The sequence below is a fragment of the Strigops habroptila genome, chromosome 5 (genome assembly GCF_004027225.2).
Source record: "Strigops habroptila isolate Jane chromosome 5, bStrHab1.2.pri, whole genome shotgun sequence".
Classification (NCBI taxonomy): Eukaryota; Metazoa; Chordata; class Aves; order Psittaciformes; family Psittacidae; genus Strigops; species Strigops habroptila.
The window spans coordinates 67,352,529-67,380,210 of NC_044281.2; the positions used below are offsets into that span (position 1 = coordinate 67,352,529).

The following is a 27,682-nucleotide window of genomic DNA, read 5'->3' on the forward strand; positions in this document are numbered from 1 at the left end:
GCTCAACCCACACATGGGGGTGTCAGAGGGTGCAGGGGTTTTGGCTGCCCTCCCATCTCCCTGCCAGGCTGTGAGCAGGAGGAACACTGACAGCCAGGCACAGTCCTGGGGCACTCTGCAGCCACGCCAGCCCCCAGCCAGCCCTAAGGACCCTCTGGGACTGCACCCTGAGTGCAGAGGAGTCTCTGCTTGCTCTGCTCTGACTTTAAGTAGCCAGACAACCTGAGGAGCTCAGAGAGCTGGTACCCCACCGATCTGTGAGCACTGGGCATTGCACCAAAATGCCAGGAAATAAATGAGCCTTGTTCCAGGGCTAAGCATCGCCTCAGGTGCTCACTGCACCCCAGTCCCGGGGAGCCCAGTGCCAGCCCGTGCTCATGTGGGCATCCCTCTGATTTATTGCTGCAGAGCAAATGCTTACCGAGTGCTTTTGGCAGAGAAAAGCCCTGAGGAGCTGCAGCAGGCACGCAGAGGCAAGGAGGGAATTGCCCATCCACTGCAGCATGCCAGGGGCACCCAGACCACCCACAGCCCTGGGTCCCTCCCCTACACCCATCCAGGGGACATGCTCGGCCCATGGTTCGAGTCTGTGGAGAGCTCAGGGCTGGGGTGGATTAGATCTGCTTTGCATTATTGCACCAAACACCTGGGGACTCGGTGGCTCGTGACAGCGCTGTATAATGTGAGGAAGCAGCTCGTGGTGCAGGCTGGTGCTGCCGGTGGCTCGCAGGCAGGGAGATGATTGCGGGCTGGTTGTGGAGGGGGGACCCAAGATCTCTTGCTCCCTGTTTTCCTGCATATCTACAGTGAATAGGCGCAGATGGCTGCACTTGTGCTGCAGGAATCAATACTGCTCCAGGAGTGGCCTGGGTGCTCCTCCCTGTGCTCCCTTGGGAGCCTGCCCCCTCTCCCTGAGCTACTGCTGTTGTCTCCTTTGAGTTATTGTCTTGAATTCCAGCAATCTCAGCAGGACCATGCAGCAGCATAGTGTGGCTGGTGGCAACTCCAGGTCTGGGGATCTTGCTAACCCAGATGGCCTGGCTCCTTCAGGAGATGCAGAGGAATAAGCAGGAGAGACCTTTTGGGTAAGATCCAGGTTTTATCCTGACTCAAGGTAACCCCAGTTGGCACCGTGTCACAGCCTGCTCCATTGTGGCCCATCCTGCCACGGTCCCTAAGAGGTACCAGAGCACAGTGGCCAGCTCCAGAAGGCAGAGATGCTGCCAGGAGGCGGTTTCTGCCTGGCAGACAGTGCTCAGGGATGCTGCAACTGGAAGCAGCTCCAGATCTTGCCCAGCAGTGGCCGTGGCAGTGCCACTGCATCAGGTGACAACCACTGCCTCATGGGAAGGAATCTGGCAGCTTTCAATAGGCCGTGATTGAATTGATTCATCAGTGGGATCCACTTGGAGCTGATCAGTCTTTCAGGAGCCCTGGCAGAGGAGGTAAAGCTGGGCAGGCTGGGCCTGTCCCTGCCTCCATGAAGTTGCATGGCTTCTCTGAAGCAGCCGGCTGCCCTGAACGTGTACTGGCCCCAAGGGTCCTGCCAGCCCCAGGTGGCTGCCACCAGCACCATGGTTGTCCCCATAGCCTGTTTGCTCTTTCCCAGTCAGGGTTACTGGCTGGGAGGGCTAGAGCACAACCTGCTGCCTCTTCCCTGGTGAGACCCCCCAGCCAGGGAGCCCCAGTCCACTGCTCCTTTCATTGAGAAACCCCATTGTCCCTGGCTCCATTGCAGTGCCAGCCAGGTCCCTCCTCTAGCCTCCTGTCCCCTCTCCTGGCATGGGGCAGGGCAGTCCCCAGGCTGAGACTGGCACTGGTGCATCACCGTGTCAGCCACAGCTCCAGGATCCCAAGGAGGGACAAGTCCAGCTCACCCCATGAGGCCATGTCCTACAGAGGATGGGGGGCTGTCCTCACTCCCCAACCCTGCACCCTAGCAAGGGAAAGCAGGGACAACAGGGACTGTGAAGCGGGAGACGAGCACGGGCAGATCCGGTTACAGGCAGCACGGGTCAGAGAGATAGGCAGAGAACAGCAATGCAGCAAAAAGGGCTTTTAGTGATAATAAATAATTAACATTTCTAATGATGTCCCGGCGACAGGAAGAGTCCAAGCGGGGACCTGGGGGCGCTGCGCATGGTGACAGGAGTGGCTGGGGACCTTGTGGGGACCAGGGAGGCTGTGCAGAGCCAGGGGCTGGGGTGGGAGAAACATGCAGGTATGGGGGTCCCAGGGCAGGAGCTGGGCGCCCCTGGGGTCCCCTGGGTGGGCAGTGCCTAAGGCCCAGCCTTTGCACCCTGCTGCTGCCGAGGATGTGGGAAACCTGTGATGAAGGGGATGGGAAGAGATTAACACACCTCGGGGTTGACCTGGCCTCTGTGATAAGATAGTGCTGCACTAGGGATCCTGGTGTGCAGTGAGCACCTGAAAGGGACCTGGCTGGCAGGAGGAGGGGACTAGAGGAGGGTGCTGGGAGGCAGCAGCTCACTGGGAGCCACTGGGATGGGTGGCAGTCACCACATCAAGTGTCTGGGCACAAGGAGCAGTGGGGCTGGCCCAGGGAGCAGGACTAGAGCAGGCAGGGACCCATGGGCAAGGCAGGAGGTCAGGCGCCACGGGACAGTGACAGGAAGGGGACAGCAGGGAGAAGAGGGACCGAAGAAGCAGCCATCTGAGTATGGGAGTCCATCACTGCGAGCCACCACACCATGGGCATGCAGTTGTGGGAGACGGAAAAGCAGTCGGAGGAGGAACCAGGGGAGGCATTTCTGGCAGGGCTGGGGACTTGCTTGCATCCCTGCATGGGACCTGGGGAACCTGCCTGTGCTGGAGCCAGCCTGGGAGAGGAGCAGGGACATCACAGGGGATGGCAGAGCCCAGGAGACCCACGATGGAAGGACAGTGGCTCATGCCCAGCAAGTGCAGGCTGCAGGGGAACAGAGCGCTCACTATAAATACATCAGCGGGGTAAACGCCAGGGAGGAGGAGAAGAGCTATTTCAGCTAAAAGACAATGTTAGCACAGGAATGACTGGGGATAAATTATCCATGAATACATTTAGGGTGGAAATTAGACCCCCAGAGCAGGAAGGTCTCAGCATAGTTCCTCCAGAGAAGGAAGCAGGGCCAGGGAGGAGGAGAAGAGCTATTTCAGCTAAAAGACAACATTAGCACAGGAATGACTGGGGATAAATTATCTATTAATACATTTAGGGTGGAAATAGACCCCCACAGCGGGAAGGTCCCAGCACAGTCCCTCCAGGGCCAGGAAGGAGCTGGGGTCAGTGGCTGAGGGATACTGCAGTGCGCTGTGGTGACAGCAAGTGCCCGCTTCTAGTGTCAAAAAGCAGCAAGGGTGGCTGGTGCAGCCCGCCTGGCTGTGCTAGTACGTGCAGCGAGCAGCAGCATGCAGAGCAGTGTGCATGGTAGAGTCCATGTGCACCACTGCATGCACGTGTGAGTGCAGATGTGTGTGTGCATGGGCTGTGAGCACATTTGGGCAGTGCATTGCGTGCTCACGCATCATGTGTGCGCACAGAGAGCGTGTGCAGACAGGGCAGGTGCACACAGACCATTGCATGTGCACATGTAGGTGCATGTGAGTGTGCTAACAGTGTGTGTGTGTGCGCTGTGCACCCATTGGGCTGTGTGCAGGTGTCTCGGCCTTCACAATGCTCTAGAAAGAGGAACAGCACCAGTGATGTATGCTGGGGGTTAGTGCCTTGAGTCAGCACTGCTCTGCTCACCTGCACCCAGGTGGTGTTGCACCATCTGGAATGTGCTGGAGGAGACAGGCTGGGAGCTCCGTGACTCCAGCTGATCCTGGGCAGATTCCTGTCCTGCTGAGGGTCCCCAGCTCGCAGAGCAGTGCTGTCCCTGTGAGGGCCATGGGGTTCACCTGGCACTGACACCCCACAGGCTCACCCTGGCTGGCCAGAGCACTTGCCACTGCCAGCTAACAGCCCTGTGCTACCCCTTCACCCATTGCAGTGCAAGGAAGGTCCCCAGCATCCTGCTCCCTTCTATCCAGGGAGATCCCGGGGTGGCAGGTGAACCACCAGGCGCAAGGATGCTGGGCTGCTGGCTGCAAGAGGGTCCCCTCTCCCAGGGGGCTGGGTCAGCATGGACTGGGCAAGCACCCCAAGAACAAGGGCTAGGCAAAGCCAGAACACCTGCTCTGGGGATGGGAAAGGGGGATCCCATGTGTGCGAGGAGGTGGCTGGAACTCAGGCCGTCCCCAGCTGAGCCGAAGAGCCTCCCCCTGCCTGCATGCAGCCCTGGGTGGATCGCAGCGGCTCCCTTCCCCCCGCAGCGTGTCTGGCTGCCGCTCACTCTAATTTCCTGTGCATTGTCCCCATCACCACCACCGTCCCCTGCGCATCCCACCACATGCCGCAGAGCCAGGCTCCCTATGCCCTGCCTCGCTGCCTGCCAACATCCCACATGCATCCCAGCTCATTTCACTGGTGCTCTGTGCTCCCTCCACAGCTCCCTGCGCAGACCCATCTCCCACCCCACGGTGCTTTCCACATCACGCCCCACATGCAGGTGAGAGCAGAAGGGTGGGATGGAGACAGCTGGGCCAGCATGGGGCACAAGGACTGATTCAGGGCTGTGGCTTATGGCCACAACAGTTGTTATGCTAAGGTGCATGCTGGCTGCTCTGGGCCCCCAGAGAAACATCTTAGCCCGGTGGGGTGGAAGCATCCATGGGAAAGGCAGTGAAGGGCTCCGACAGTCGGCATTCATGAACACCTTGCAGCCCCACAAGTGGAAAATCACCCCGCTGGATGCCAGTAGCGTGGGCAGGGGGCTGCAGAGGGTAAGGCCTTCTCACACGTGTGCCGCACATACAGACAGCATGCATGTACTCACAGGGTGTCATGGTGTGAGCACATCCCTGCTGACACGGTGCACACCCCTGCAGAGCTGCACGTGTGTGCACCATGCTGCGTGCCTAGCTGTGCATGTGGTGCACGTGCACCTATGTGCACACAAGCCTGCCTGTGTCTGCCGGTGAATGCGCATCCACTTGGGGCCAGGGCTGAGCCCCGGTGCGCTGGCACACTGGGTTTGAGGCTGCCGGGAGCTAATGTGCTCAGCACCATTCGCAGTCTTGGCATGGTTGGGTTGGCTTCCTGCTGGCCTTTGTGTTCTGTACCTGCCAGTCGCTGGGAGAGAGCTGGGAGCTGGCTTGCAGAGTTTGTGTTAATAATTACCCAGGTGGTTACTAAATCTGGGATGAGCTAATGAGTGAGCAGAGGGGGTGCTTGCTCTGAGCACACGCGTGCGTGCTGTGGGGCTGCAGCAAGGCACTGGGGCTATGGACCACAGGCAGGCAGAGCGCACCCACAGCTCCGGGTGTCATGAGAACACATGAGCCAGCAGTGCACACATGTGATGGTCAGATCAGCCTCTTAGAGAGGGGGTCATTAGAAATGAAGTCTAGGGGTACTTGATGGCCATGTGGAACCACCTTTATGGGAGGCAATCATTGTGACTGGAGAGCTCTTGAATCCAGCAGGGAGAGAAGAACTGGGAGCAACAGGCAGAAGCTGTAGTCAGACGTGTTTGAGTGAGAAATAAGTGTTTTGGTAAGGCAGGTGATTAGCCACTTGAAGCAGCCCAAACAGCGTGGGCTACTGCTGTCTCTCAGCATGTCTCTCTTGGTGTCTCCTGCTGTCAGGCCTGGTGGCTGCAGCCCCAGGCTCTGTGCTGGGGCATCCACAAACGTGCTTCACTGGTGTGACCTGGTAGCCTTGTGCCCTGCCAGTGCTGACCCTCCCACAGACACCTTCTGCATCCAGAGATGCACAGGGAGCTCTATGTCCAGTGCTGCAGCAGCCACATGTGCCAGCAAAGGTTGCAGGCTAAAGGACAGCCAGCAAAGGGCTGTCCTGCCTCAGGCACCAACTGGCTACAAGATTTTGGCCAAGTCAGTGCTGTGCATGGCCTGAGATGGGGCCTTTCTCACCGTTCAAACTGGTTGCCAGGGTACAGCCACTCCAGGGGTCCCTGCAGAGGGAGGTGGGTGACCTGCAGAGTGATGGCACAGGCAGGGTGCTGAGCCCTCGGGATGCAGTTGGGTGCTGCGCTATGGGGGCTGCCCAGCTCCGCTCCCTTTGCCCCTTCCGCTCCCGCAGCTGCACAGCTCTGTGGGACAAACCTCCACTGTGCCAGACCGGGACAGGTCCCTGGCTCTGCTCTCCCCATCTCCCCACACAGCGGGTGCGGAGCCGTGCCCCGAGTGCCACCCACTCCACAGCACCTCTAGGGGTGCAGCTCCCCTCCTGCGGGCCGGCAACCCCCCACCGCTGCTCCGGCTGCCCCGAAAGCGATGCCGAGCTCACCCCGGAGCCCCACCGCCACTTCCATCCCCGCGGGCGCGGCGCCCGGGGCGACGCTGCCCGACAGGACCCCACAGCATCCCGGGGCGATGGGAGCAGTAAATCAGCGCGGCGCGGCCCCACCTCCGCGCTCTCCATTGGCAGCGGCGCCCCTCGCCCCGCTCATTGGCGCTGCCCAGCGCTACATAAGGCGCCGCTCGGCCGGGCCGCCCCTGTCGGAAGCCGGGAGCGGCGGAGCCGGCGGCGGGCGTAGCGGCGAGGCAGGCGCGGCGGGATGCGGTCCCGCCGCCGCGGGGGGACCGGGCAGCCCCCCTGGCCCGTGAGTACGGGGTGGGGGGTGCCGGTACGTGAAGTTTTCCGGGCCCGTGTTCAACTCCGGCGCGGCCACCGGCCCGCAGAGAAGTTGGTGGCGGGCGGAGCGCGACCGCAGCCTGCCCCGCAGCGTGCAGAGGATGCGGGAGGAAGGGGGATAGGAGGATGGGGATGGAAGGATGCTGGGCTGCGAGGGACTGGGCTCTGGAGGATGGAGCGGTGACCGGGGGTGTGGGCTGGGACTGGGGAGCGCTGGCAGGGCACCAGGGTGGTGAGAAGCAAGGGACAGCTCCTCTTCATAGGGACACTTGTGCTCGGTCATGACTGAGCCTGTAGAGGGGCTGAGGGCGTGGGGAGAGGGGTCCAGCCGTGCATCTGCCTGGGTGGCAAGGGGCTGTCTGCATGCTGGTGGGTCTGAGCCTCCCAAGGATCTGGTGTCCCTCTAGGCTGAGCTCAGAGGCTAAGGTGACTGCTTATCTCCACACTGCACTAGCTGCTGCTGGCTGAGCCCCAGCGTACCAGGACCGGTACTGAGGAGTCCTGCATGGGAGGGGACAGGATGGGCCAGCTGGCAGCTGGGGGCTTTGGGCCCTGCAGAAGTGTCTATGATGGGATGCATGCACAGGCCAGGGGCTGAGAGGGGTGTGTGAGGCAGCAGCGCTGAGCCCATGGCAGCAGCAGGACCAGAGCTCATGCGCTTTGGCCAGAGCAGGGGCACTGCAGTGGCTGGGCTGCTTGGGGCTGAGGGGTCACTGCTGGTGTCTCTTGGCAGCCCAGTTGCTGTGGGAGAGGGGCTGTGGGTCTGCGGGACGACATCTGCCTGTCCTCTGCCCTGGCAGGTACAGCTGTGGCAGCCTGGAAATGGCAGGAACAGGAACATGATGTTACTGAGGCACATGCAGCATGATGTTGTGGGGCGCTGTGATGTGACCATGTTGTCACTGCTCTGGGGCACCTTTGGGGTGTGATGAGGCCCCTGCTGCATGATGTCATGAAATGTCATAGCGGTGCTGGAGGTGGCTGCGGCCTGGGATGGGATGTCACTGCAGTGGTGGAGCATGACGTCCCTAGCGTGTGTGGTGTGGTGGGCAGCAGTGACACAGTGCTGTGCGGGATGGGGTGGCTGCGCAGAGAACCTGCTTCATGATGTAGGCCAAGGGCTGGGGATGTGCATGTGTGAGCATGAGGAGCCCTGGCGGCAGCATCTGCCCACGTCTAGTGAGGGGTCTGGGTCTGCCTGCCCCACAGCTCCCTTCCCAGTCCCATCTCACCCTTCCCACAGGGCATTGCCAGCCACAGCCACGTGTGGGGATAGATGAGCATCCCCACCATGGAGCCAGCACTCTGTCCTTGCACTGCCTGGCTGTATCCTGCATGGGTGCCCATGGCACCCCTGCCCTTCTCCTATCCTCCAGCTGCCTCTGCCTGGTGCCTTGGCTTGGTGTCACCAGGGTTAGCCATGCTGAGCAGGCACCCTGGGCTGGCCACAGCTCCTGAGGTGACCTTGCCACCAGATGCCACAACACAAACCAGGACGTGGCTATGCTGGGACAAGACAGAACTCTTCCCTGTGTAAAAGCAGGACCCCATAGCCTCAAACCTCAGGTGGAGCTTTGTGCTGGGCTTTGGTGCTATCAGCAGCATGCTGGGAACCATGAGGCCTTTCCTGTCTGCCACTTAGCCTGAACCTCCCTCTACATTCCCAAAATGGCCTGGCTCTGGGCCGTGCACCCCTTCCTCATGGCACCAAGCTCCAGATCACTGGGAAAAGCCTTTTGTCTCCAATCAGGAACATTGTTTCCTCCTGGAAAAGCTCCATCCAGCTTGGAGGGATTTTGGCTGCAGCTGGATGGGGTGGAGGGAGGCAGCCTGGGGAACAGGCCAAGCTGTGGGGAGTGGGGGCTGGAGGGGAGGCAGAGCAGGGAGAGCCTTGCTCATGGCCTTGCAATGGCCCCCGTCTCCTGGCTGTGGCTGGGGATGAGTGGCACTGGTCTGCACGAGCAGGGGGTTCACATGGCAGCCCTGCACTCGTATGTCCTCACATGGGTGGCTCTTCCCCATGCCTACTTCAGTGGCAAAGGCTCTCCTCCCTCACTGCCTGGCACTGGGGAGTGACACCCAGGGACTGTCCTATCCTTGTGTACCCCAATGAAACCCCAGCTCCTTCATGTGTGCCTTGCATGGGGCACTTGCAGTGGGACGCAGGGATCTGGGTGTGTTGGGCAGTGGGACTCCAGGTTTCCTCTGCAGCTGGAGGACAGCCGCTTCCCACCTAGCCAAGTGGGCCTGGAAGGTGTTTGGTTGTGGCAGCGGAATTCTGGACCCCGAAGACCCTTGGGACCATTCCCATCCCCAGGGGAGGCAGCAGCAGGCTGTTCCCTGCAGCCTGGTGCGTCTGCCAGGATTGAAGCCTCAGGCACCTTCCCCTCTCCAAGATGGGCACACGCGGCACCATGCAGCTGCCACAACTGCCTGTGCTCACTGGCAGGGCCCACAGCATAGGGACCAGCTGGGAGTGGGACCATTCACCCCTGTCCCTCTGCCATTGCTGAGAGGCAGCCCTGCTCAGGGGATGGATGGCACAGTCACATGGAGCAGTGTCCCCACCTTGGTGGTTGGATGCCCCAGCCGTTCCTTCACTCTGTGAGAGTGGGACAGGCTGTTTCTCCTCCCAGCTGGAGCTCTGGCATGTGGATTCATGCCCACGGCCTGGGGCTGCAGAGGTCGGTGCTGGGTTCTTCCCCTCTGGAGGGGATTGCTCAGCCTGGGGTGAGGGCTGCCTGTCCTGAGTGCCACCTTGTTTGTCACCTGTGCTACAGCCAGGTCAGAGCCAGCTCCAAAATCTCCGCAGCCTTGCCAGCAGCGCTGGCAGGCACTGTCCTCCGCAGTCCAGGTTAATTGAGCCTCTCCTCCCAGGCTCCTGCTCCTCCCAGCATCTCCTTTCCTGGCCGGGCTGGGAGGACCTTGCCCTGCAGAGACCCTGGGAAAAACTGTGCCGGCAGGGTGGGAAAGTGAGGCACACAGGAGTCACCTGGCAGAGTATCCCCATGTTCTCCTGGTGGCCTTCTCCAGCTCTGGACAGGGGAAAAGTTCCCCAGCCTGGCAAGTGCTGGCTTCCTCTGGCCCTGCCGCAGGAGCAGTGATTGGCATCGTGACTTGCCAGGATCTTGGGTGCCAGCAGCCCCTTGGGGTAAGGCAAGCTGAGGCTGAGCTCAGCATTATCAGCACTCTGCAGCCCTCCTGCTGCCTCCCCAGTCCCTCCCATGGGATGGGCATCCAAGGTCCCACTCCTGCTCAGGCCTGGCTCCCAGCTCATTGGAGTACAGTCTTATCCCAAGGAAGCCTTAAGGGTGAGCTGCACCCAGAGGGGCCCATGCATGGAGATGGCAGTGCCCAAGGGTTGAGGGGCTGGTGGTGTGGCACAGGCTGGGGTGGGTGACAAGGGATGGAAAGAGACTATCTCCAGTGCAAGGGTGGTGGGGATGCTCGGGCACCATGGAGCAGGGTCTCCTCCTGGAGCTGACAGGCTGCAGGTCTCTCCCAGGTGCCCAGGATGCTGGTGCTGTGCCTGCTGTCCCTGGCCTGGCTCAGCGAAGGCTCCCAGCGCAGCGAGCCCATGTTCACGGCTGTCACCCACCGCCTCCTCCCGCCCGACTATGACAGCAACCCCACGCAGCTCAACTATGGTGTGGCCGTAACTGACCTGGATGCTGATGGTGACTTTGAGATCGTGGTGGCGGGGTGAGTGATGCACCCAGCACCTCGGTGACAGCAGGACCTCGTGGCCTTGTAGGGCCAGGAGCTCCTCACTCCTCTGTGGGCATATGGCTGGTTGGGGTTTGTGCTTGGGTGTGGGGAGATGGGGGTTTGCATGCGCCTGCTAATGTGTGCACCCACATAGGGTGTAGCTACCAACTGGGATGCTGCCTCTGCAGGACCACATGGGTGTCTCCATCGTGACCCCTGGTCCCCTCTCTATGGGTTGGTGCAGCTGCCCCGTGGCTGGGGTCCACCCTGCAGTGCAGGGCCAGTGCTTCCCAGGCTGGCTCTGCCTCGCTGACAGGACTCTGTGCTCTCTGGAGATCTGGTTAATTGGGTGGAGGTTTTTATAGCCCTTTATTGGAGTGATGGCTTGGAAGGGCTGACAGGAGCTGGGGGGACAAGGAGCTATGTGCTGCGCTGCCTGCACCCAAGTGGGGGTGGACACAGGGCAGCTGCTGCCAGCAGGTCTGGCCCTGGCTGGGGACAGCGGGGACCATGGTGCAGGCTCTGTGTGTGTGCTGGCATGGCTGTGAGCTGCGTATCTTTGTACAGTCTTTGTACACAGTCTTTGTACAACGCTGTGTACACCCCGAGGGAGGCTTGCACATGCAGGGAGCCCCTCACTCCCACAGATCCCATCCACTGGGGCTGCGGCAGCTGGGGGCACCACAGTGGTGGGCAGAGTCTGACCCTGCCACCACCCTGAGCATCACCCTGGAGCAGCAAACCTCAGGCAGCGCTGGGAAGCCCGGGCCACCACTCCCAGCCAGGCTGATCCACGCAGCTGGATGGGGTTTTGTAAGCACCACGGTGCCTGTTGTATAACTTGTTTACCGGTGCACGGGGCAGGAGCAGGCGGGGAGTCAGTGGGGCGCACCGTGCTGGGAGGATTTGCCTTGTGTGCTGCTTTCCATGCCTTGGGAAAGGGCTGCAAGCCAGGACCTGCACCCCATCCTTTCCTGCTAGCTGCCCAGACCCCACCCCTGCCCTGGCATTGCCCTGGGGTACCCAGGCCAGGTAGACATGGGATGCCTGGCATCCTGGAGCAGGTCCAGGATGAGCCATCTCCATTGGCAGCCAGGAGCCAGTCTCATGTTTGGATGCTGAGGGCAGCCCAGGGTCCCTGGCCCTCATGGAGCACACAGGTCTCTACTGTCCCCATCATGGGGAACCATGATGTCACCCCTAGTGTTCCCCCCAGGGGTGGGATGGGGGTTTTCATCCTGTCCCCAAACCTCAGGGAAGCATCACCCCTGTGCTCACCCACAGGTACAATGGCCCCAACCTGGTGCTCAAGTACGACAAGGCTCGGGGACGGCTGGTGAACGTGGCGGAGGACGAGCAGGGCTCCCCATACTACGCACTGCGGGACCGGCAGGGCAACGCCATCGGCGTGACGGCCTGTGACATCGACGGGGACGGCCGTGAGGAGATCTACTTCCTCAACACCAACAACGCCTTCTCCGGTGAGCCCTGCCAGCGGCTGTGCCCCAAGGTCCGGCATGGGGGGAGCTCCCGGCACGGCTGCCCATGACCTTCGGCATGTGAGGGATGTGTGCGAGCTGGAGTTAATTTCTCAGTTGAGTGGCTCCATTGATTGATGGCAGTGCGGATGGGATGCTGAGCCCAGCCAGCTGCCGAGTCAGCACTTCCAGCTGGCCACCAGCCTCCCGGTGGCATCCTGAGTGGGACAGCAGCTTCCCCACCATCCCTGGGGCAGCCCTGCCACAGGGACCCGGTGCTGCACAACCCCGCTGTGCCCTGCAGCAACTGTGCTGCTCCATGCACGGCTATCCTGTGCCCGCAAGGACCAAGGCAGGTCTAATCCTGCCCTGCTAGTGCTGCCCCAGCTCCTGGGATGCTTGTTGTGGAGAGGTGACCCATGTGGTCCAGCCTGGCACCAGGCATCCAGGAGCTGTCTGATGCAGAGCCCAGCTCTGCCCTGTGTCCCTGTCCCACAGCCCTGACCTCCAGGCAGCGGATCCATCTTCCTGACGCTCCTAATTACCTGTGGCCACTGGCACACCTGTCCCTAAATCAGTGCTGCCATCGGCGCTGTCACGGCAGTGCGGCTCGCTGCCTGTGCCTGGCACTCAATCGATTTCTTACCTTCCCAGGGATGATCTACAGGACTGTGCCCTCCTGGGACACATTTTATCTTAATGAATTGATTCTTCTGCGTGTCTCCTGGCGACACTTAAGGGTCATGGGGACTCTTGCAGTGGCAGCTCTGTCCCATGATGCTGCTGGGGGTTGCAGGAGACAGAGCAGAGGTTTGGGATGCTGTAGGAAAAGGGTGCTTCTTCCACAGCCTCCCCTTGCTACAGGGCATCCTCTTTGGGAGGAGGTGGAACGCTGCAGCCTCCTGATCCATGTCGCCCACCTCCCCAGGCATGGCCACCTATACAGACAAGCTCTTCAAGCTCCGCAACGGGCGCTGGGAGGACCTCCTGAGTGATGAGGTGAACCGGGACGTGGCCAGCCGCTTTGCCGGACGCTCTGTCGCCTGCGTGGACCGGACGGTGAGCAGGCAGCGCAGGGTGGGCAGGGGGCATCTCCATTCCCTTCCCACTGCCGTGCCCCTCTAGCCTTTCCCGTGGGATCCCAGGGGGCCTCTCCCCTCAGCATCAGCCCCATCCCACCCCAAACTGGGGCTGGGGGTGCCCCCCTGCCTCCTGTGACTGTCAGGGCTGGCATCCCCCCCAGCCGTGGGGACTGCGGTCGCCTGTGCACACAGTTGCCACCAGCTGATAAACGTGCCTGTCGAGGTGATTTATGTTCCTGTCACCTGCTCTTTCTTCCTCCTCCTCCTCCAGTGGTTTGTTTCCAAACAATTATCACTAAATCAGGGTCCAACTGCTGCACGGGACAAGGGGGGCGGGGATGATGGGGGAGGGGCCTGGCACATCAGGGATGCTGGGGGGGGTCAGGGTGCCCTGTGCCCACACCATGAAACTGGGGACCACAGAGATCCTGGAGGTAAGGAGGCACATCCTCACTCCCAGAGTGCTTTTTGCCATGGGCTTTGCTCAGCTCTTGCTCAGCCTGGTCCTATGGAGCTATGAGAGCATCCAACTCTATGGCAGGGACTGTGGTCCCCCTGGAGATGGGGTTTGGGTGGGTGGGTGCTGAGGAGGTGCCGCCGGCCACAGGGCTCTGGCAGGTACTCCATCTACATCGCCAACTACGCCAGTGGCAACGTGGGCCCCCACTCCCTGATCGAGATGGACGTGGCTGCCAGTGACCCTGCCCGCGGCGTCGTGGTGCTGGTGGACGTGGCCGTCCAGGCTGGCGTCAGCAAGTACACAGGTACCGGCTGCTGCGGCCCCGAGGTGGGACTGGGAGCTGCGGGGCACGGCGAGCGCGGGACCCCGCTGCAGGCCGGGCCGCGGACAGTGCCACGCGTTAGGCTGCCTGACTGCCCCATCTAGTGGCAGCCCCACGGCCCATGGAAGGGACCTGGCCCGTGGGATGCCCGCCTGGCAGGACGTCTCCTGGGCTGATGTCCCCGGGGCCATGGGCACAGCGGGGAGCCTGCGCCCCGTGCTGCCTGACCGCCGCGGGGACAGCTACCGTGCCTGGTCTCCCCAGCGGTAAATTGTCACTAATTAGGAGTGTTGTCACCATGGCGATGGCAGTGATTAGGGTGGGGATGACACAAGCTGCTGCCAGACTCAATTAGTTCCTGATAAGACTGATTAAACGTGGGAGGTGGGCGAGGAGAGGACTCTGGGTGGGCAGCACCGAGGGGACTTGGGGGGGGAGGGGGTGAACTCCCCTGGGGAAGGGCACCTGTTGTCCCCTCACCCCCGTGCTGCTGTCCCCAGGGGGCCGTGGGCTGGCCGTGGGCCCCATCCTGAGTGACAGCGCCTCTGACATATTCTGCGGTAACGAGAACAGCCCCAATTTCCTCTTCCACAACTTGGGGGATGGGACGTACCGGGATGTGGCAGCTGCTGTGGGTGAGTAAGGGGAGCTGGGGGGACCACCCAGGTATTGGGGACCTCAGGGCAGGGCTGGCTCTGCCTGCCACTCCCTGCACGGGCTGGTTGAGAGCAGGGTGGAGGGACAGCCCTGGGGACCCAGAGCCCCGCTGGCCACCAGGGGTGGCTGTGGTGCGCCAGGGCATCCATTAGTGCAGGGATGCAGCCCTGCGCAGGGAAGACCCATGTGGGGACCACAGGACACATCCCGGGAGGTATCCCTGGGAGACAGGCAGGCAGGGAGTCCTGTATCCCCCCGTCCCCTTGCGGCTCCCCAGGGCTGGATGACCCCTACCAGCACGGACGTGGCGTGGCGCTGGCTGACTTCAACCGCGATGGCCGGGTGGACATTGTCTATGGCAACTGGAACGGGCCACACCGCCTCTACCTGCAGACCGGGGCACCCGGCCGCGTCCGATTCCGGGTGAGGGCCCCCTACTGCCAGCATTGCCATTGAGCCTCCTTGGCCGGGACGGCCGGCTTCACCCTGGTTTGGCTTTGAGCCCAATTCCCAGTGAGGAGGGCACCCAATGCACCAAAGTGAGACACAATGTCTCACATCTTGTGCCCATCCCTCGTGCAGGACATTGCCACCCCCAAGTTCTCCATGCCATCCCCTGTCTGCACTGTCATCGCAGCCGACTTTGACAACGACCAGGAGCTGGAGGTTTTCTTCAACAACATTGCTTACCGCGGCTCCTCCGCCAACCGCCTCTTCCGGTAGGAGCCCAGCGGGTACCGGGGGGCTGGAGCAGCCTGCACCCTGCTCTGGGGGGTGGGCCTGCACCAGGCTCATGGAGCTCCCCTCCAGCAGTGCCACTGCTTGGGCTCTGCTAATAAAAGATGCCGTGACTGAGCCTTTCCCAGCGTCATTACCAGCCACTGCGATCGTGCCTGCAGCAGCCCCTGGGGTCCCCAGTGCTGCTGATTAGCAGCTGCATGGAAGCTTGCTCATGGCTCCTGTTAATTGTGGGAGTCAATTCCTCCTTACCACTGTGTGGGACCTTCTTGCCTGGTGTGTGAGGTGGTGGGAGCTGGTTGTCCACCCAGTGCTGGCATCCCTGATTGAGTGGAGGGCAGTGGTGTGGCAGGGAGCCCCTGGGGAAGGGGTATCTCCACTGCCAGTGGGATGCAGCAGTGTTTGGAGATGGCATTTCTGCTCCACAGAAGAGACAGGCTTTCATGATGTCCCTGTCACCCCTGCATGGAGGAGGGATATGAAGTGCCAACAGGCAGGGGCCAGTCCCATCCCCCATCCACCCTGCATAGCCACTGAGGCTGTCACATCTCTACCATGCTGCTGCAGGAGGGGACAGGCACTTCTGGGAATGTGCTGGGGAACACGGGGGCTGGCGCTAATACCCTGTCTGTGCTCGGCAGGCTCATCCGCAGGGAGCACTCGGACCCCATCATGGAAGAGCTGAATCCAGGGGATGCGCTGGAGCCTGAGGGACGAGGCACAGGTGCACCTCCCCAGCCCTGGCAGTGGGCTCCATGCTGGGGATGTGCCACAGACCTACCTGGCACCCTCTATGCCTGGGGATGCCACATGCCTGGCTGAGCCACCTGCCTGCTTCCCATCAGCATCCTGATGGATGATGGAGCCCACATCACCCAGGAGCAGGCCCACGCTTTCTCCCTCCACCCATGCCCAGCTAATGGTGCCATCTCCAGTTGTTCCTTAGGGCTTCACTCTTGGAGGGCTCCTTCCTGGGTGCCCACTGTTCAAAGCCAACCTCTACATTTGGGAGGGGGCAAGGCAGCCTCTTCTGTCCCACAGCCCCCCTGCACTGCCTGTGCCCTCCACTGCCTGGGGAGCTGATCCACCTGGATGCAGAGTGCCGCACACATAGGGACCCTTACTCCTGCACTGGGGTCACCCCATCTTCCCTATTGCCCCTAATTGCTGGGAGTGGATATTAGGAAAAATTTCTTCACTGAAAGGTTGATCGGGCATTGGAACAGGATGCCCAGGGAGGTGGTGGAGTCACGGTCCCTGGAAGTGTTCAAAAAACATGTAGATGAGGCCCTCATTGACATGATTTAGTGGCGGACTTGGCAGTCCTGGGGTAGTGGTTGGATTTGATGATCTTAAAGGTCCAGGGTCTAGGTTGGTCTCATAGATCCAACCTAGTTGATTCTATGATTCTATGTGTGCTGCTGCTGCTGCCCATGGGAGCCCACACCAGCAGAAGAGTGTAGTGCTGGAAGCTGTGGGGCTGGGCTGCAGGCATGACATGATCCTGTCCTTGTAGGGGGTGCAGTGGCAGATTTTGATGGCGATGGGATGCTGGACCTCATTCTGTCCCACGGGGAGTCCATGGCACAGCCGATCTCCATCTTCAAGGGCACCCAGGTGAGCCAAGCAGGGGCTTCTCACATCATCCCCCAACCCTTCCACCTCTCCTTGCTCAATCTCCCTGCTCCCTGGCAGGGCACCAACAACAACTGGCTGCGTGTGATCCCGCGCACCCGCTTCGGGGCCTTTGCGCGGGGGGCCAAGGTGGTGCTGTTCACGCGGCGCAGCGGGGCCCATCTGCGCATCATTGACGGCGGGTCCGGATACCTCTGCGAGATGGAGCCCGTGGCACACTTCGGACTGGGTGAGCAAGGGGCTGCCATGACCCCCAGCCCTCCCCGGCACCCCCTGGGCAGGGGCCATGTCTGCTGCCACAGTGCCCTGCAGCATGGTAGTCATCTGTGACTATTGCCCTGTGTGCACCCCTTGGGCTACACCCCTGTGCATGGGCTACCTGGGGCAGCATGGGTACCTGGGGCAAGGGGAGCAAGGGAAGGCTTTGCCCCTTCATCCCTACCACCCCCTGGCCTCCTTTCAGCCCCTGCCCACCCCGGAGACCCCCCCTCTGACAGGCTGCCCGCCTGCAGGGCACGACAAGCCCAGCAGCCTGGAGGTGACCTGGCCGGATGGCCGCGTCGTGTCACGACCCGTGGCCAGCAGTGAAACCAACTCTGTCCTGGAGGTCCCTTACCCCCTGGACACAGAGGAGCCGCTTGTGCCTGCCCCACTGGAGGTGAGGGCCAGCTGTGGGTGCAGGGTGGGAGGCTTTGGCGGTAGGAATGAGGGGCTGGGCTCTCTGGCTCTGTGGCTGCCCAGGGCTGATTCCTCCCCATCCTGGCGGTTTCCATTTCTCCCCAAATGCAGTGCGGGCAGGGATTCTCCCAGCACGAGAATGGACGCTGTGTAGGTGAGTGGTTGCCAGGGGCACAGGCTCTAGAGGGGGACTGTGGTGTCACGGGGAGAGGGGAGAGCATGGTGCCAGGGCCAGGAAGCATGGCTGGCATGTGGCAGGCATTGTGCTAGAGCATCAAGCAATAGAGGGCAGCGGGGATGTGGCAGGGTGGCCATGCTGTGAGCCTCCTGGGCAGATGCATGGCCTGTGCATGGCTACATCTAAGGGAGCATCAAGCACATGCAGGGGGAACTGGAGGGGCCATGGCCGGCAGCCCCACGTTCCCATCCCAGCCATCTCACACCAAGGCCCCTCTGCTCGCAGACACAAATGAATGCACCGAGTTCCCCTTTGTTTGCCCCCGGGACAAGCCCGTCTGCATCAACACCTACGGCGCGTACCGCTGCCGCAGCAACAAGCGCTGCGGCCGGGGCTTCGAGCCCAGTGAGGATGGCACAGCTTGTGTGGGTGAGTGATGGCTGGGACCCTGAACCCCATGCCACTGCAGCCTGGCCAAGCCAATGGGCAACAGGTCCAAAGCCCCCGCCTTGGGATGTTGCTGCACCCCTGCCAAAGGCTTGGCTGCGCCCTGCAAGCTGCCGGGTGGCTGCACAGCCACATCCACCCTGGCTCTGTATCTGTTTGTCCTGTGCCTCCCGCTGAGCTGCCACCGACTCCCCTTCTCTCTTTCTCTCTTGCTCTTTCTCTCCTTTTCTGTGCAGCTCAAGTGGCCTTTTTTGGGGGATACCCCTCCACCGGGAGCTGGCCTGGGCTCCCCCAGAGCGCCTTCCTCCCTCTGGTCCTTGGACTCTGCCTTTGCCTCTATGCACTTTAATCCCTGCCCCTAACACGGCAGAGCAGCCTCGGTGCAAGGACCGGCCAGCCTCTGCCTGTCTCTCCTTTTCTCTCTCTCTCCACGCCGAGCTGCCCTGGAAGTGCTGGCTGTGCCCTACAGGGGTGGTCTGTGGTGGGATGGGCATGGCGCCCGGCTGTCCCTTGCACCTTGTTTGGGGATGGAACCTCCCTGCCTCAGTGCTGCTCCTGCCCTGCCGGCACCTCTCGGGCTGGTTGCTTGCTCCGTCGCCTCGATACTGTACCATGTGCCTGCTGGTTTGGCCTGCGACGTGTGTGCTTCGCCTGCCCCCTCCTCAGTGACAGGGGCCACCTCCTCAGCCCCGGCAGAGGAGGGTCCCCCCCAGCCCTGCAGGGGAAGGACCCTCCTGGTCTGTTTTTTAACATATTGACCCCACTGTTTGGAGTCGGACCCTGCTCAGTCTTCCAGCCTCTCTCCCAGAGAACCCCCTCAATAAACTATATCCTGTCTATTAGCCCGAGGTGCTGAGCTGCGCAGGGCAGGGATGTGCCCAAACTTCTGCCCACCCTGCCCTGGGGTTGTATGGGGAGGGAGCTCAGGGATGGGGAGCACCCACAGCCCTCCCTGCCGTGGAGCCAGGAGCTAGCTGTGCACAGTGGCCATAGGCAGCTCTGCCCCTACCCATCCCTGCTCCCAGCCATGGGACTATGGGCACAGGTGCAGCACTGGAGGGACTGGTTGCCCACATCACAACAACAGGGCCATGCTGCTTTCCCCCTGCATGCTGTAACCACAAATTCCACTCTCTTCCCCACCACTAGACATCGACGAGTGTGCCCAGGGCTTGCACAACTGCAGCCACCTCTGCACCAACACCCCTGGGGCATTTGCCTGCCACTGCCGCCTGGGCTTCCACCCCCTTGATCCCACAGCCAGCCAGTGCCTGGGTGAGTACCTGCAGGCAGTGGGGCCAGCAGCCCTCCATGCTGCTGCCATGCACAGCCATGCTGCCCTAGGATGCAGGGATGCTGTTTTCTGGATGCCCTCTTGTGCTCACAGCCCTGGTCCCAGCCAACCAAAAACATGGTGGGCAGGATGGACAGACTGTGGCTGTGCAGGAGTTGATGGAGTAAGGAGGCTTCTGTTCCCCAGCAGCCTTGGGGCCAAAGGGTGTCAGACCACAGCTGCATGGCTGTAGGCACTGGAAATGCTTTCATGTCCTATCTTCACCCAGCCCCATAGCATCCCCTCCATGTGCCTTTGATGAGCCCTGTAGCCTTGGCGCAGCCCTGACCCTCTCCCCTTCTTTCCCAGATGTAGATGAGTGCCAGGCACAGCCTGGCCCCTGCGACCACATCTGCCACAACAGCCACGGCTCCTTCCACTGTCACTGCCACCACGGCTTCTCCCTGGGTGCGGGTAGGCGCTGCTGGCGCAACCGGCAGCCCACCCGGCACAGCTAAGTGCCCCCTGCTTGCCCCAGGACCATGCCGGCTGCAGCCGGTGCCAGCTGAATAAACCCCTTCCTGCACTGGTATCCCTGTGGGTCACTGGAGCCCAGGACTGCTACATAGGTCTGTGCCCACTCCCCCTCTGGGCTGCCCCATAGCTCCTTCTTATTTCCCCAGTGCTCACCCTCCTTATGAGGCTCTGTGCACCCCAGTGTGCCGGGAATGCCCAGCCTGCCTCTGTACCCCCCAGCATTGCCCCACTTCCCACTCTGACAGGACACAGGGCAGGCACAGTGAGGGATGAAGCCAGGGTTTATTGAGGAAGGTCTCCATGCAGGAGGACCCCTGTGGGGATGGTGCAGCCAGGGCCACCCCACACACACTCCCTGACAGAGCCAAAGGGAGTCCCACAGGGCAGAGCCCTCCCTCCAGGGTCCCGGGAGAGCGATGCCGCCTCGGTTCAGCCCTGCACTCAGGCAGGGAATCTTCTCCTCGAGGTGCTGGATGTCACAGGGACCCTCCTATTCCTCCCCATTTGGCCCTGGCCTATGAATCCCAGACCTTGCAGTCAGGCCCAGGTGCCCCTTGGGGTCCCCACTGCAGGCCAGGCTGAGAATTGGGGTGCTGGTGGCAGATGCATGCAGGATGTGTGGGCAAGAGAGGGCTCAGCAGCAGGAGAGGAAGGGTCCTGGTGGAGCTGCTCCACTGGGCACCCTCCCTGCATTGGGAGTGGTCATGGAGCAGAGCAGGCAGAGGGCTGCCAGGACTGGGCAGGGAGCCTGGCTCACCCATGCCACAGCTCAGCCTCCTCTGTGCTGGGCTGTGCATGAGCCTGGGGCATGTGGCTTGGGGATGGGGAGCTTTCTGGGTCCAGCTGGGGATGGCACCGGGTCAGGCAGGGAGCAGAAGCAAATGCCCAGTGTCGTGGGTAGTGCTGAAGGACGGGGCTGTGGAGCAGCAATGGGCAGTGTGTGGGGCAGGGCTGGGGTGAATGCACGGCACCATCATGCAGATGAAGCAGCGTCAGGACTCTGCCAGGCACCCTGGGCAGTGGGCACGCAGCACCTGAGCCCACCCCGCACCACCAAGAGCGGGAAATCCCAAGGAGGGGGTGCAGCAAGGGCTGACAGCGCCCATGGGCTTGGGGATGAGTGTGTGTCTCTCCTTAGTGCTGCCTGAGGCTTTACCAGTCCTGCTGCTCCCTGATGCATGGCACGCAGGGCACTGCCAGCCAGGGCTGCCCACAGCAAGCTCCTTTGCTTGGGGCAGGGGAAGCAGCACCGAGCACCCGGCGGGCTGAAGCAGCCCCTTGGCACCAGTTTGGCTCAGTAGGAAGCACCTGGTTTGCGCCAGCACCAGCCCCTGCCCACAGTGGGTCTGAGCAGGGGCAGAGCTGCTGCGGGGGGCACAGAGCAGACAGGGGTGGGAGCCCCTGGCCTCCCCCTCCCGCCCTCTCTGGGCTCAGAAGCGGGTGCTCTGGTAGTGCAGCCTGCGGAGCTCGGAGAGACCACTGTCCTGGCAATACGAGTCCCTGCAGGGACCCCCTGCCAGTCACCGGCCCCCCGCCCCGCCGCCCCCCCCCACTGCTGCTGCTGCTGGAGCTGCCGCTGCTGGAGCTGCCACTGCTGCACCGGTCCTCGTAGATGGAGATCTCAATCTGGGCCATGCTAAGGATCATCGGTGAGATAGGCAAGCCCAATTGCCCAGCACACACTGCCGTGTCCCCCCACCCCTCGCCCTTGTCATCCCCCCGGCATCCCGCTGCCCAGAGGATACAACCCTCATGCCACGCTCCAGGGGGTCGGTGAGCAGCAGCCCCCGTGGTGCATAGATCTTCTCGTTCTGGTCCTGGATGTACTTGGAGATCTTCTTGAGGACCTGCTGGCACACAGAGGGACACTCAGAGCCTGCCAGCACTGCTGCCTGCTCTGGCCTCCAGCCCCCCTGCTCCGTGTGCCCACCCTGTGCCCACTGCCAGGCCTCCAACCATGCCCATCCCTGAGCCCTTCCCTGGACCTCAGCACCTTTTCGTAGTGTGTCTCCATGCAGAGGAAGATGAAATAGGCAGTGGCACAGGCCAGGCACCCCTCCAGGTAGGAGCTGCCCCCAATCTTCTCTGCCTCAGCGTAGAAACCATTAAGGGTTTTCACTGTTTCCTCAAAGAGTTGCCTCTCGATCTAGAGCAGAAACCAGGGTGAAGAGGAGTCTGGCCAGAGGCTGACACCTGCCTGCCCTGTCCCCATCTCCAGGGGGAATTTGGGAGCTTAAAACACTGCCCAGCTGATGCCTCAGCTCTCTGGTCCCTGCCCACCTCCCACCCTTCACCAGAGCCTCCTGGTCCCCAGGAGCACCCAAGCCCTTGCAGACCAGGCAAGGTGGCTGTGACTGCATGCACCCAGCAGCATCGGCTGGCCCAGAGCCATACGACAAACACCCTGTGGAGACCCCATGCCCTCAGACCCATCTCCCCACAAGCCCCTACAGGGCACCAGCATAGGGCACCCCCCACCCTGTCAGCCTGCCATGCTCCCTACCCGGCTCTCCAGCTCGGGGGGGAACTTTGTCTGGAACTGGCACGTGGTCCCATCGCTGTAATCCCGCTGCACAAAGACCTTGGTGGCCAGAGATGCACTGCGCCGCAGCTCCTGCAGGCTGTGAACCTGGGGAGGGCATCAGGGTGAGACAGGGGGGCTGCAGCTACGAGGTGACGAGTATCCCTGCTGGAGGGCTGGGAAGGAGTGCCATTCCCTCAGTGTCAGGGGCTGCAAGCTCACACACCCCCAGGCAGGGAGCCCCCAGCATGAGCTGGGTCATGCTGTGAGCACAGCTCGGTGCTGGAGTTCCGAGGCCAGGGGTGAAGGGAGGATGGTGGCAAGGGGAGGATGCCACGGCAGCCCCTGGCTCGGAGCATGGGCAAGCGCATGTACTTCCTGCCCTGGCTGGTGCCTGGCCTCGCCTGCACCGGCTGCTGCACGCATGGGTGTGTGTCCTCTGCCGGGCCACGGCCCGGGGAGGGGACAGCGCCCTGTCCCCAGCACACAGGCCCCCAGCAGCTCCCAGGCAGGGATGGGAGCGAGCCGGGCGGGAGCAGGGGGCTGGCAGCGGGGCTGCAGCAGCAGCCAGCAGCGCGGCGGGCGGCAGGCTGCAGCGGGGCGGCCGCACAAAAGGGATCGGCAGCCCCGGCCGCAGGCGCTAGGCGCAGCCCCGGCACCCCACGGGGTATGAGGGCCCACGCCAGCCCCCCGGCGCAGTTTTGAGGGGCTGGAGCGGGGGATGCAGGGGCCAAGTTGTGCCAAGGGCGTGTGCCAGACCCCTCCCTGAGCTTCCCCTTGGGTGACATGGGGCCACTGCTTGCTGTGTGCCCCACAGACCCCCTGCCCCTGCCCCGGGTCCTACCCACGGCACATGGGAGCGGGACCGCCAACCCCACAGCCCCTCCTTCTCCCGGGGCACCCCACCCCAGACCCACCTGCTCCCTCCAGCAAGGGCACCCTGCACTCCCCCGCACCCCCGCCCCTCCGGACACCCCACATACACACTGGCCTTCCTGGGCACACAGACCACGCACCCTCCCAGCCCCACACTACCCTCCCAGCGCACCCCACGCGGACCCCAGCCCCAACGCTGCCCCCCACCACCAGCGCACCCCACGCTGCCCCCTTCCCCGGTGGCGGCGGACACGGGAGGGCAGAGCTGGAGGGCTCCGTCGCAGCCCGGCACCGGGAATGCCCGCTGCCGGGGAGGTCCCGCCCGCCGTGCGGCCGCGCACCCACCTCCGTGGCCATGGCGCGGGGGGGGCCCGGGCCGGGCTGGGCTGTGCCGGGGGGACCGGCGCTGTCACCGGGGCCGTGCCGGGCGGCGCGGCGGGACTGGCGCTGTCCGCGGTGCTGCCGTGTCGAGCGGCGGAGGCGGGCCCGGCCGCCCCGTGTGCGCAGCCGCCCGGCCCGCCACGGCCCGCCCCGAGGCGCCGGCGATGGGCGCCCGCTGCTACCGACGCGGAGTCCCTGGAGGACGCGGCCCCGCTGCTGGGGATGGCGGTACCGGGATCCGGCTCCCCCAGCGGGGAGCTCGAGGAGGGGAACTGCTGCTCTATGTCCCGGGGGTCCGGCCGGCACTGCGGGTTGTGGGGCCTGGCTGCCGAGGGGATGCGGCTGTAGGTCCCTGGGGGGAACTGCTGGAGGTAACCGGGGGCCTGGGCGGCCGTGAAGCTCTCCCGGTGGGGATCTGGGAGGCCAGCCGTGGGGCTGGCAGCCAGCCGTGCCAAGAGGCCTCGTCTGAAGCCGTTTGTTTGCGAAGGATTTTCGGCTGGCACTGGGCTCTGGAGCAGGAGCTGCGATCACAGCGCAGTCAGGCATCAAAGAGCAGAGCTAACGAATTCCCTGTTATCTCTGCCCATTGACAGCTCAATTAGAGGCAGAGAAATGCCAAACGGGGGGAACAGAGGCTCTCCCGAGGGGCAAAGGAGGGGGTGCTCACAGCTGGGTCCGTGGTGAGGCAGGAGGGATGTGGTAGCTGGGCACAGGGCCCTTGTCATGAAGGAGAGCAGCCAGCCCTTCCCTCAACACCTGGGCGATGCTGGAGGCAGCGTGGGGCCCTGCCAGCATGCCTGCCCAGGCTGCTAACACAGCGCACAGGGACCCTGATGAAACGGATTCGCCTGACTCCTGCTCCCTGCCCTGAGCACCAGCACAGGATTTGAGCAGAGGAAACAGAGGCAGAGCCCTGGGGTGGCTGGTGGGCTACCCCAGTATGCTGGAGTGTGGCAGGGTTTGTGACAAGGGACTAAAGCACATGTGCAGGCAGGGATCCAAGTCATAGGGCTCATCTTCCCACAGACAAAGCTATGGATCCTCTTGCTTTCAGGGAAACCTGCTGCTCCTGTGATTCAGAGCAGCTCTGCCAGCACACACTCCAGAGCATCACACTGCCCCGACAGTGCCACAGAGCCAAAGGAGCCCCGTTGGGTTGGGGGGTGAACTCTCCGATGTGGAGATATGTGCATGCACACAGATGAGGGCATTCATGCATGCACTCACCTGCCCGCACCTGCCTGCACCCCCCGCACGCACCCAGGCACACGTCCATGTGCTCGCACGCTCAAGCATGTCCCTGCATGCCCCCAAGCCCAGGCCCTTCACTCCGGCTCCTTCCCGTGCTGTGTGTCACCGGCACGCCAGGGCTCCCTGCCCGCCTGGCAGGGCCCTGCCAGTTGCCATGGCAATGCTGTGCCTGCCAGGAGATGAAGTTTGCTCTCCGTGCCGCAATGAGGGGCTGAGAGCAGCCAGGGGTCCAGCTGACACCCCAGGCTCTGCCCGGCTGCCCTGCCCTGCCGCCCAAGGAATGGTTCTTCTCTGGCTGCACCAACCCAGCCCAAGAGCTGGACCCTCATTTCTGGGCTCCTGCTGCCTCACAAGCCGTGGACCTGCTGCCTGCATCACCGTGTGTACTTTTGTGGAACATCTTCACCCCATCATGGGGAGCCACCTTCTGCCAGCAACGTGACCGAGGAGCAAACCATGCCCAGTGTCTGGCAGGACATGGACAGCCTGGACCTGCTCCCCAGCACTCCCCAGTGCTGCTCAGCCCCTGGCCATGCCTGTGGTGCCTGCGGCCCCTGGCATCTCTGGAGCCCACCAGGGCCTGCCAGCCCCTCCATGCAGGATGCACCATCATGGGCTTTCCAGTTTTAACCAGAGCAGGGACAGACCTTGCTGGTTTCCATGCAGAGGGGACAGGCTGCTGCCATGCTGTACCATGCCACAACATGCCGTGCCCCTGGACCCACAGGTCAGGCATGGGACACACGTTGGACCCCTATGGCCAACCCCATGCAGCCAATGTGCCTGTGTCCATCACACTGAGTTAGCCATGCCCCAGCAGTGCCCCTGGTCCAGCCCCTGCGCCTGGCTCCCAGGTCAGGACCAGGGGGTGCCCCCAAAATGTCCCCAGGAGCATAGTACTGCACCCCATCCCAGCACCCCGACCCTCCATGCAGTCCCAGCACGGTGCCTGAGGGCCACAAAGCCTTGCAACCAGACTGGGACCAACCCCTGGGGTCCCATCCTGCACTGCACGCCGAGCCCCCTCTCCAGCCTGTCAGGGCTGTCAGTGGCTCTGGCTCCACTTCAAAGGGGCCATGGCAGGGCCAGGTCCTGGCAGCTACTTCACAAGGCGCTGGGGGAGCTTTCATTAGGGGGGGGGGAGCACGAGCTCACCACCCCAGCGAGGACAACGGTGACATTTGGGAGGCACACAGACAAATCAGGGCAGGGTGATTAGCTGATAACCTTTCCTGGGAGAAGCCAGGTGTGTACACCGTGGGGGGGGGGGGGGGGGGAGGCGGGGGTACATCTCGCACACTGGAAGCCCTGAAAATAGCTCTAAGTGCCCCAACCTCTCCCTTCAACAGGACATGGAGATTGCCCCAAGCTGTCCCTACAGCCTGGGCACCCTGAGGATGGGCACCCTGAGGATGGGGACCCTGAGGATGGGCACTCCTCTGCGGTGTCTGAAGCACTGCCACGTCCAGCTGTGTCCATCCCAATTGGTGGCGACAGGACCCTATTGCACCGGGATGCCCACAGAGGGTGGGGGCAGCCCCCCAGCAGGAGTGCATGGGGGGACGCAGCATCCTGCAAGCAGAGGGGGATGCGGTTTCAGAGCACAGTGTCAAGGCCCAGCTTTGGCAAAGGTGCCGGCTGGGAGCCAGGGCTGTGCGGGGGTTGCCCCCACCCGGGACGGGGCTGTGCTGGGAGCAGACACGGGTGGCTTTTCCCACCTCCCCGGTGGGGCGGAGAGGAGAGATGCGTCCCCACACGGTATGTGCCCCTTCCCTGCCCCGCTGGGGGCCAGGCCGAGGGGGGGCCGGCAGCGAACAGGGGGTCTGTGTGCAGGAGGTGCCGGGGGGGCCGGGGCTGCGCCAGGGCGGACATTCCCCGCAGCTGGGCCGGGAGCGCTGCCAGCTGCATTCCTGGGGCTGCCGCGCCAGCGGGAGCGTGTGTGGGAGCAGGGTGAGTGCACGGACACCACCACCCTGCCCGCTGCCTGCCTCACCGCGACCATGGCCCCGGCACAGCTCGGCCCCACCGCGCCCCCCCCCACGGCTGGGGGGCACATCCCCGAGATGTGTGTCCCTGTATGGCCAGCCCTGTCATGCCGTCCCCCGCCCGAGGGTCCCTACTCTGCAGTGCGGGCACCCCATGCCCAGCAATGATGAAGCCTGGGAGTCCCAGGAGCATAGGATGGGGTTGAAACAGGAAGGATGAAAGGATGGGGGGGACAAGAGGATGGGGAGGACAATAGGATGGGAGCAGGGAAGGAACCCATAAAGTCCACCCAGCCCACCCAGGCCCTTGGAATGCATCTCTGCCCGCAGAAACAAGGTTGGCAGTGCCCAAAGCTGCAGTGGGAGAGGGAACTGGGACATGACGGAAATAGGCAGCCGGGACTCTGCTCAACAACATCTCATTTCCCGGGAGCCTCCATCTGCCCTGGCTCAGATCTGCTCTGTGCTACAACCAGGCACAGGTCCTTGGAGAGGGCCCGGAGTGGCGAAGGGCCACCCCCAGGGGATGTCCTCTTACCATGCCACCCTGGCTGGCCGTCCCCGAGGTGCCCACTGCAGAGGGGGCAGCCCCCATGGTCCTGCTTCCGGCCTTGCTGCTGTGAAAGGTGACACAGCAGTGACACAGCCAGCTCCCCGGAGTGACAGGCACAAGTGTCAGCCTCCCAGCTGGCTGCGCGGGTGCAGGACGGGGATGTGGGCACTGGAGCAGCCTGCGCAGAGAGGACACAGGGAAAGGTGCCAGCTCCAGCTGCCC

The 27,682-nt window shown here is 62.8% G+C and overlaps 2 protein-coding genes across 6 annotated transcripts; one reads left to right on the forward strand and one right to left on the reverse strand.

Moving 5' to 3' along the window:
• The first annotated feature begins 6,582 nt into the window (after positions 1 to 6,582).
• CRTAC1 (cartilage acidic protein 1) lies at positions 6,583 to 19,948 on the forward strand. Of its 4 annotated transcripts, none has more exons than XM_030486821.1 (16): positions 6,583 to 6,668; positions 10,206 to 10,402; positions 11,693 to 11,889; positions 12,815 to 12,945; positions 13,576 to 13,732; positions 14,251 to 14,385; positions 14,685 to 14,830; positions 14,990 to 15,126; positions 15,787 to 15,869; positions 16,662 to 16,762; positions 16,841 to 17,009; positions 17,293 to 17,438; positions 17,570 to 17,612; positions 17,922 to 18,065; positions 19,233 to 19,358; positions 19,726 to 19,948. In XM_030486821.1, the coding sequence occupies exons 1-16, from the start codon at positions 6,624 to 6,626 to the stop codon at positions 19,872 to 19,874; spliced, it is 2,106 nt and encodes a 701-aa protein (XP_030342681.1). In that variant the 5' UTR covers positions 6,583 to 6,623; the 3' UTR covers positions 19,875 to 19,948. The 4 variants fall into 4 exon arrangements, with proteins under 4 accessions (XP_030342681.1, XP_030342683.1, XP_030342684.1 ...); XM_030486822.1 differs by having other exon boundaries at positions 6,603 to 6,668; positions 10,195 to 10,402; XM_030486823.1 differs by lacking the exon at positions 17,922 to 18,065.
• A 208-nt stretch (positions 19,949 to 20,156) lies between these two features.
• GOLGA7B (golgin A7 family member B) lies at positions 20,157 to 27,562 on the reverse strand. Of its 2 annotated transcripts, none has more exons than XM_030486826.1 (5): positions 27,446 to 27,562; positions 22,397 to 22,522; positions 21,887 to 22,039; positions 21,639 to 21,740; positions 20,157 to 21,519 (listed from the first exon to the last, which is right to left on the reverse strand). In XM_030486826.1, the coding sequence occupies exons 1-5, from the start codon at positions 27,500 to 27,502 to the stop codon at positions 21,046 to 21,048; spliced, it is 912 nt and encodes a 303-aa protein (XP_030342686.1). In that variant the 5' UTR covers positions 27,503 to 27,562; the 3' UTR covers positions 20,157 to 21,045. The 2 variants fall into 2 exon arrangements, with proteins under 2 accessions (XP_030342686.1, XP_030342685.1); XM_030486825.1 differs by lacking the exon at positions 27,446 to 27,562 and adding an exon at positions 23,636 to 24,242.
• Between the last annotated feature and the right edge of the window lie 120 nt (positions 27,563 to 27,682).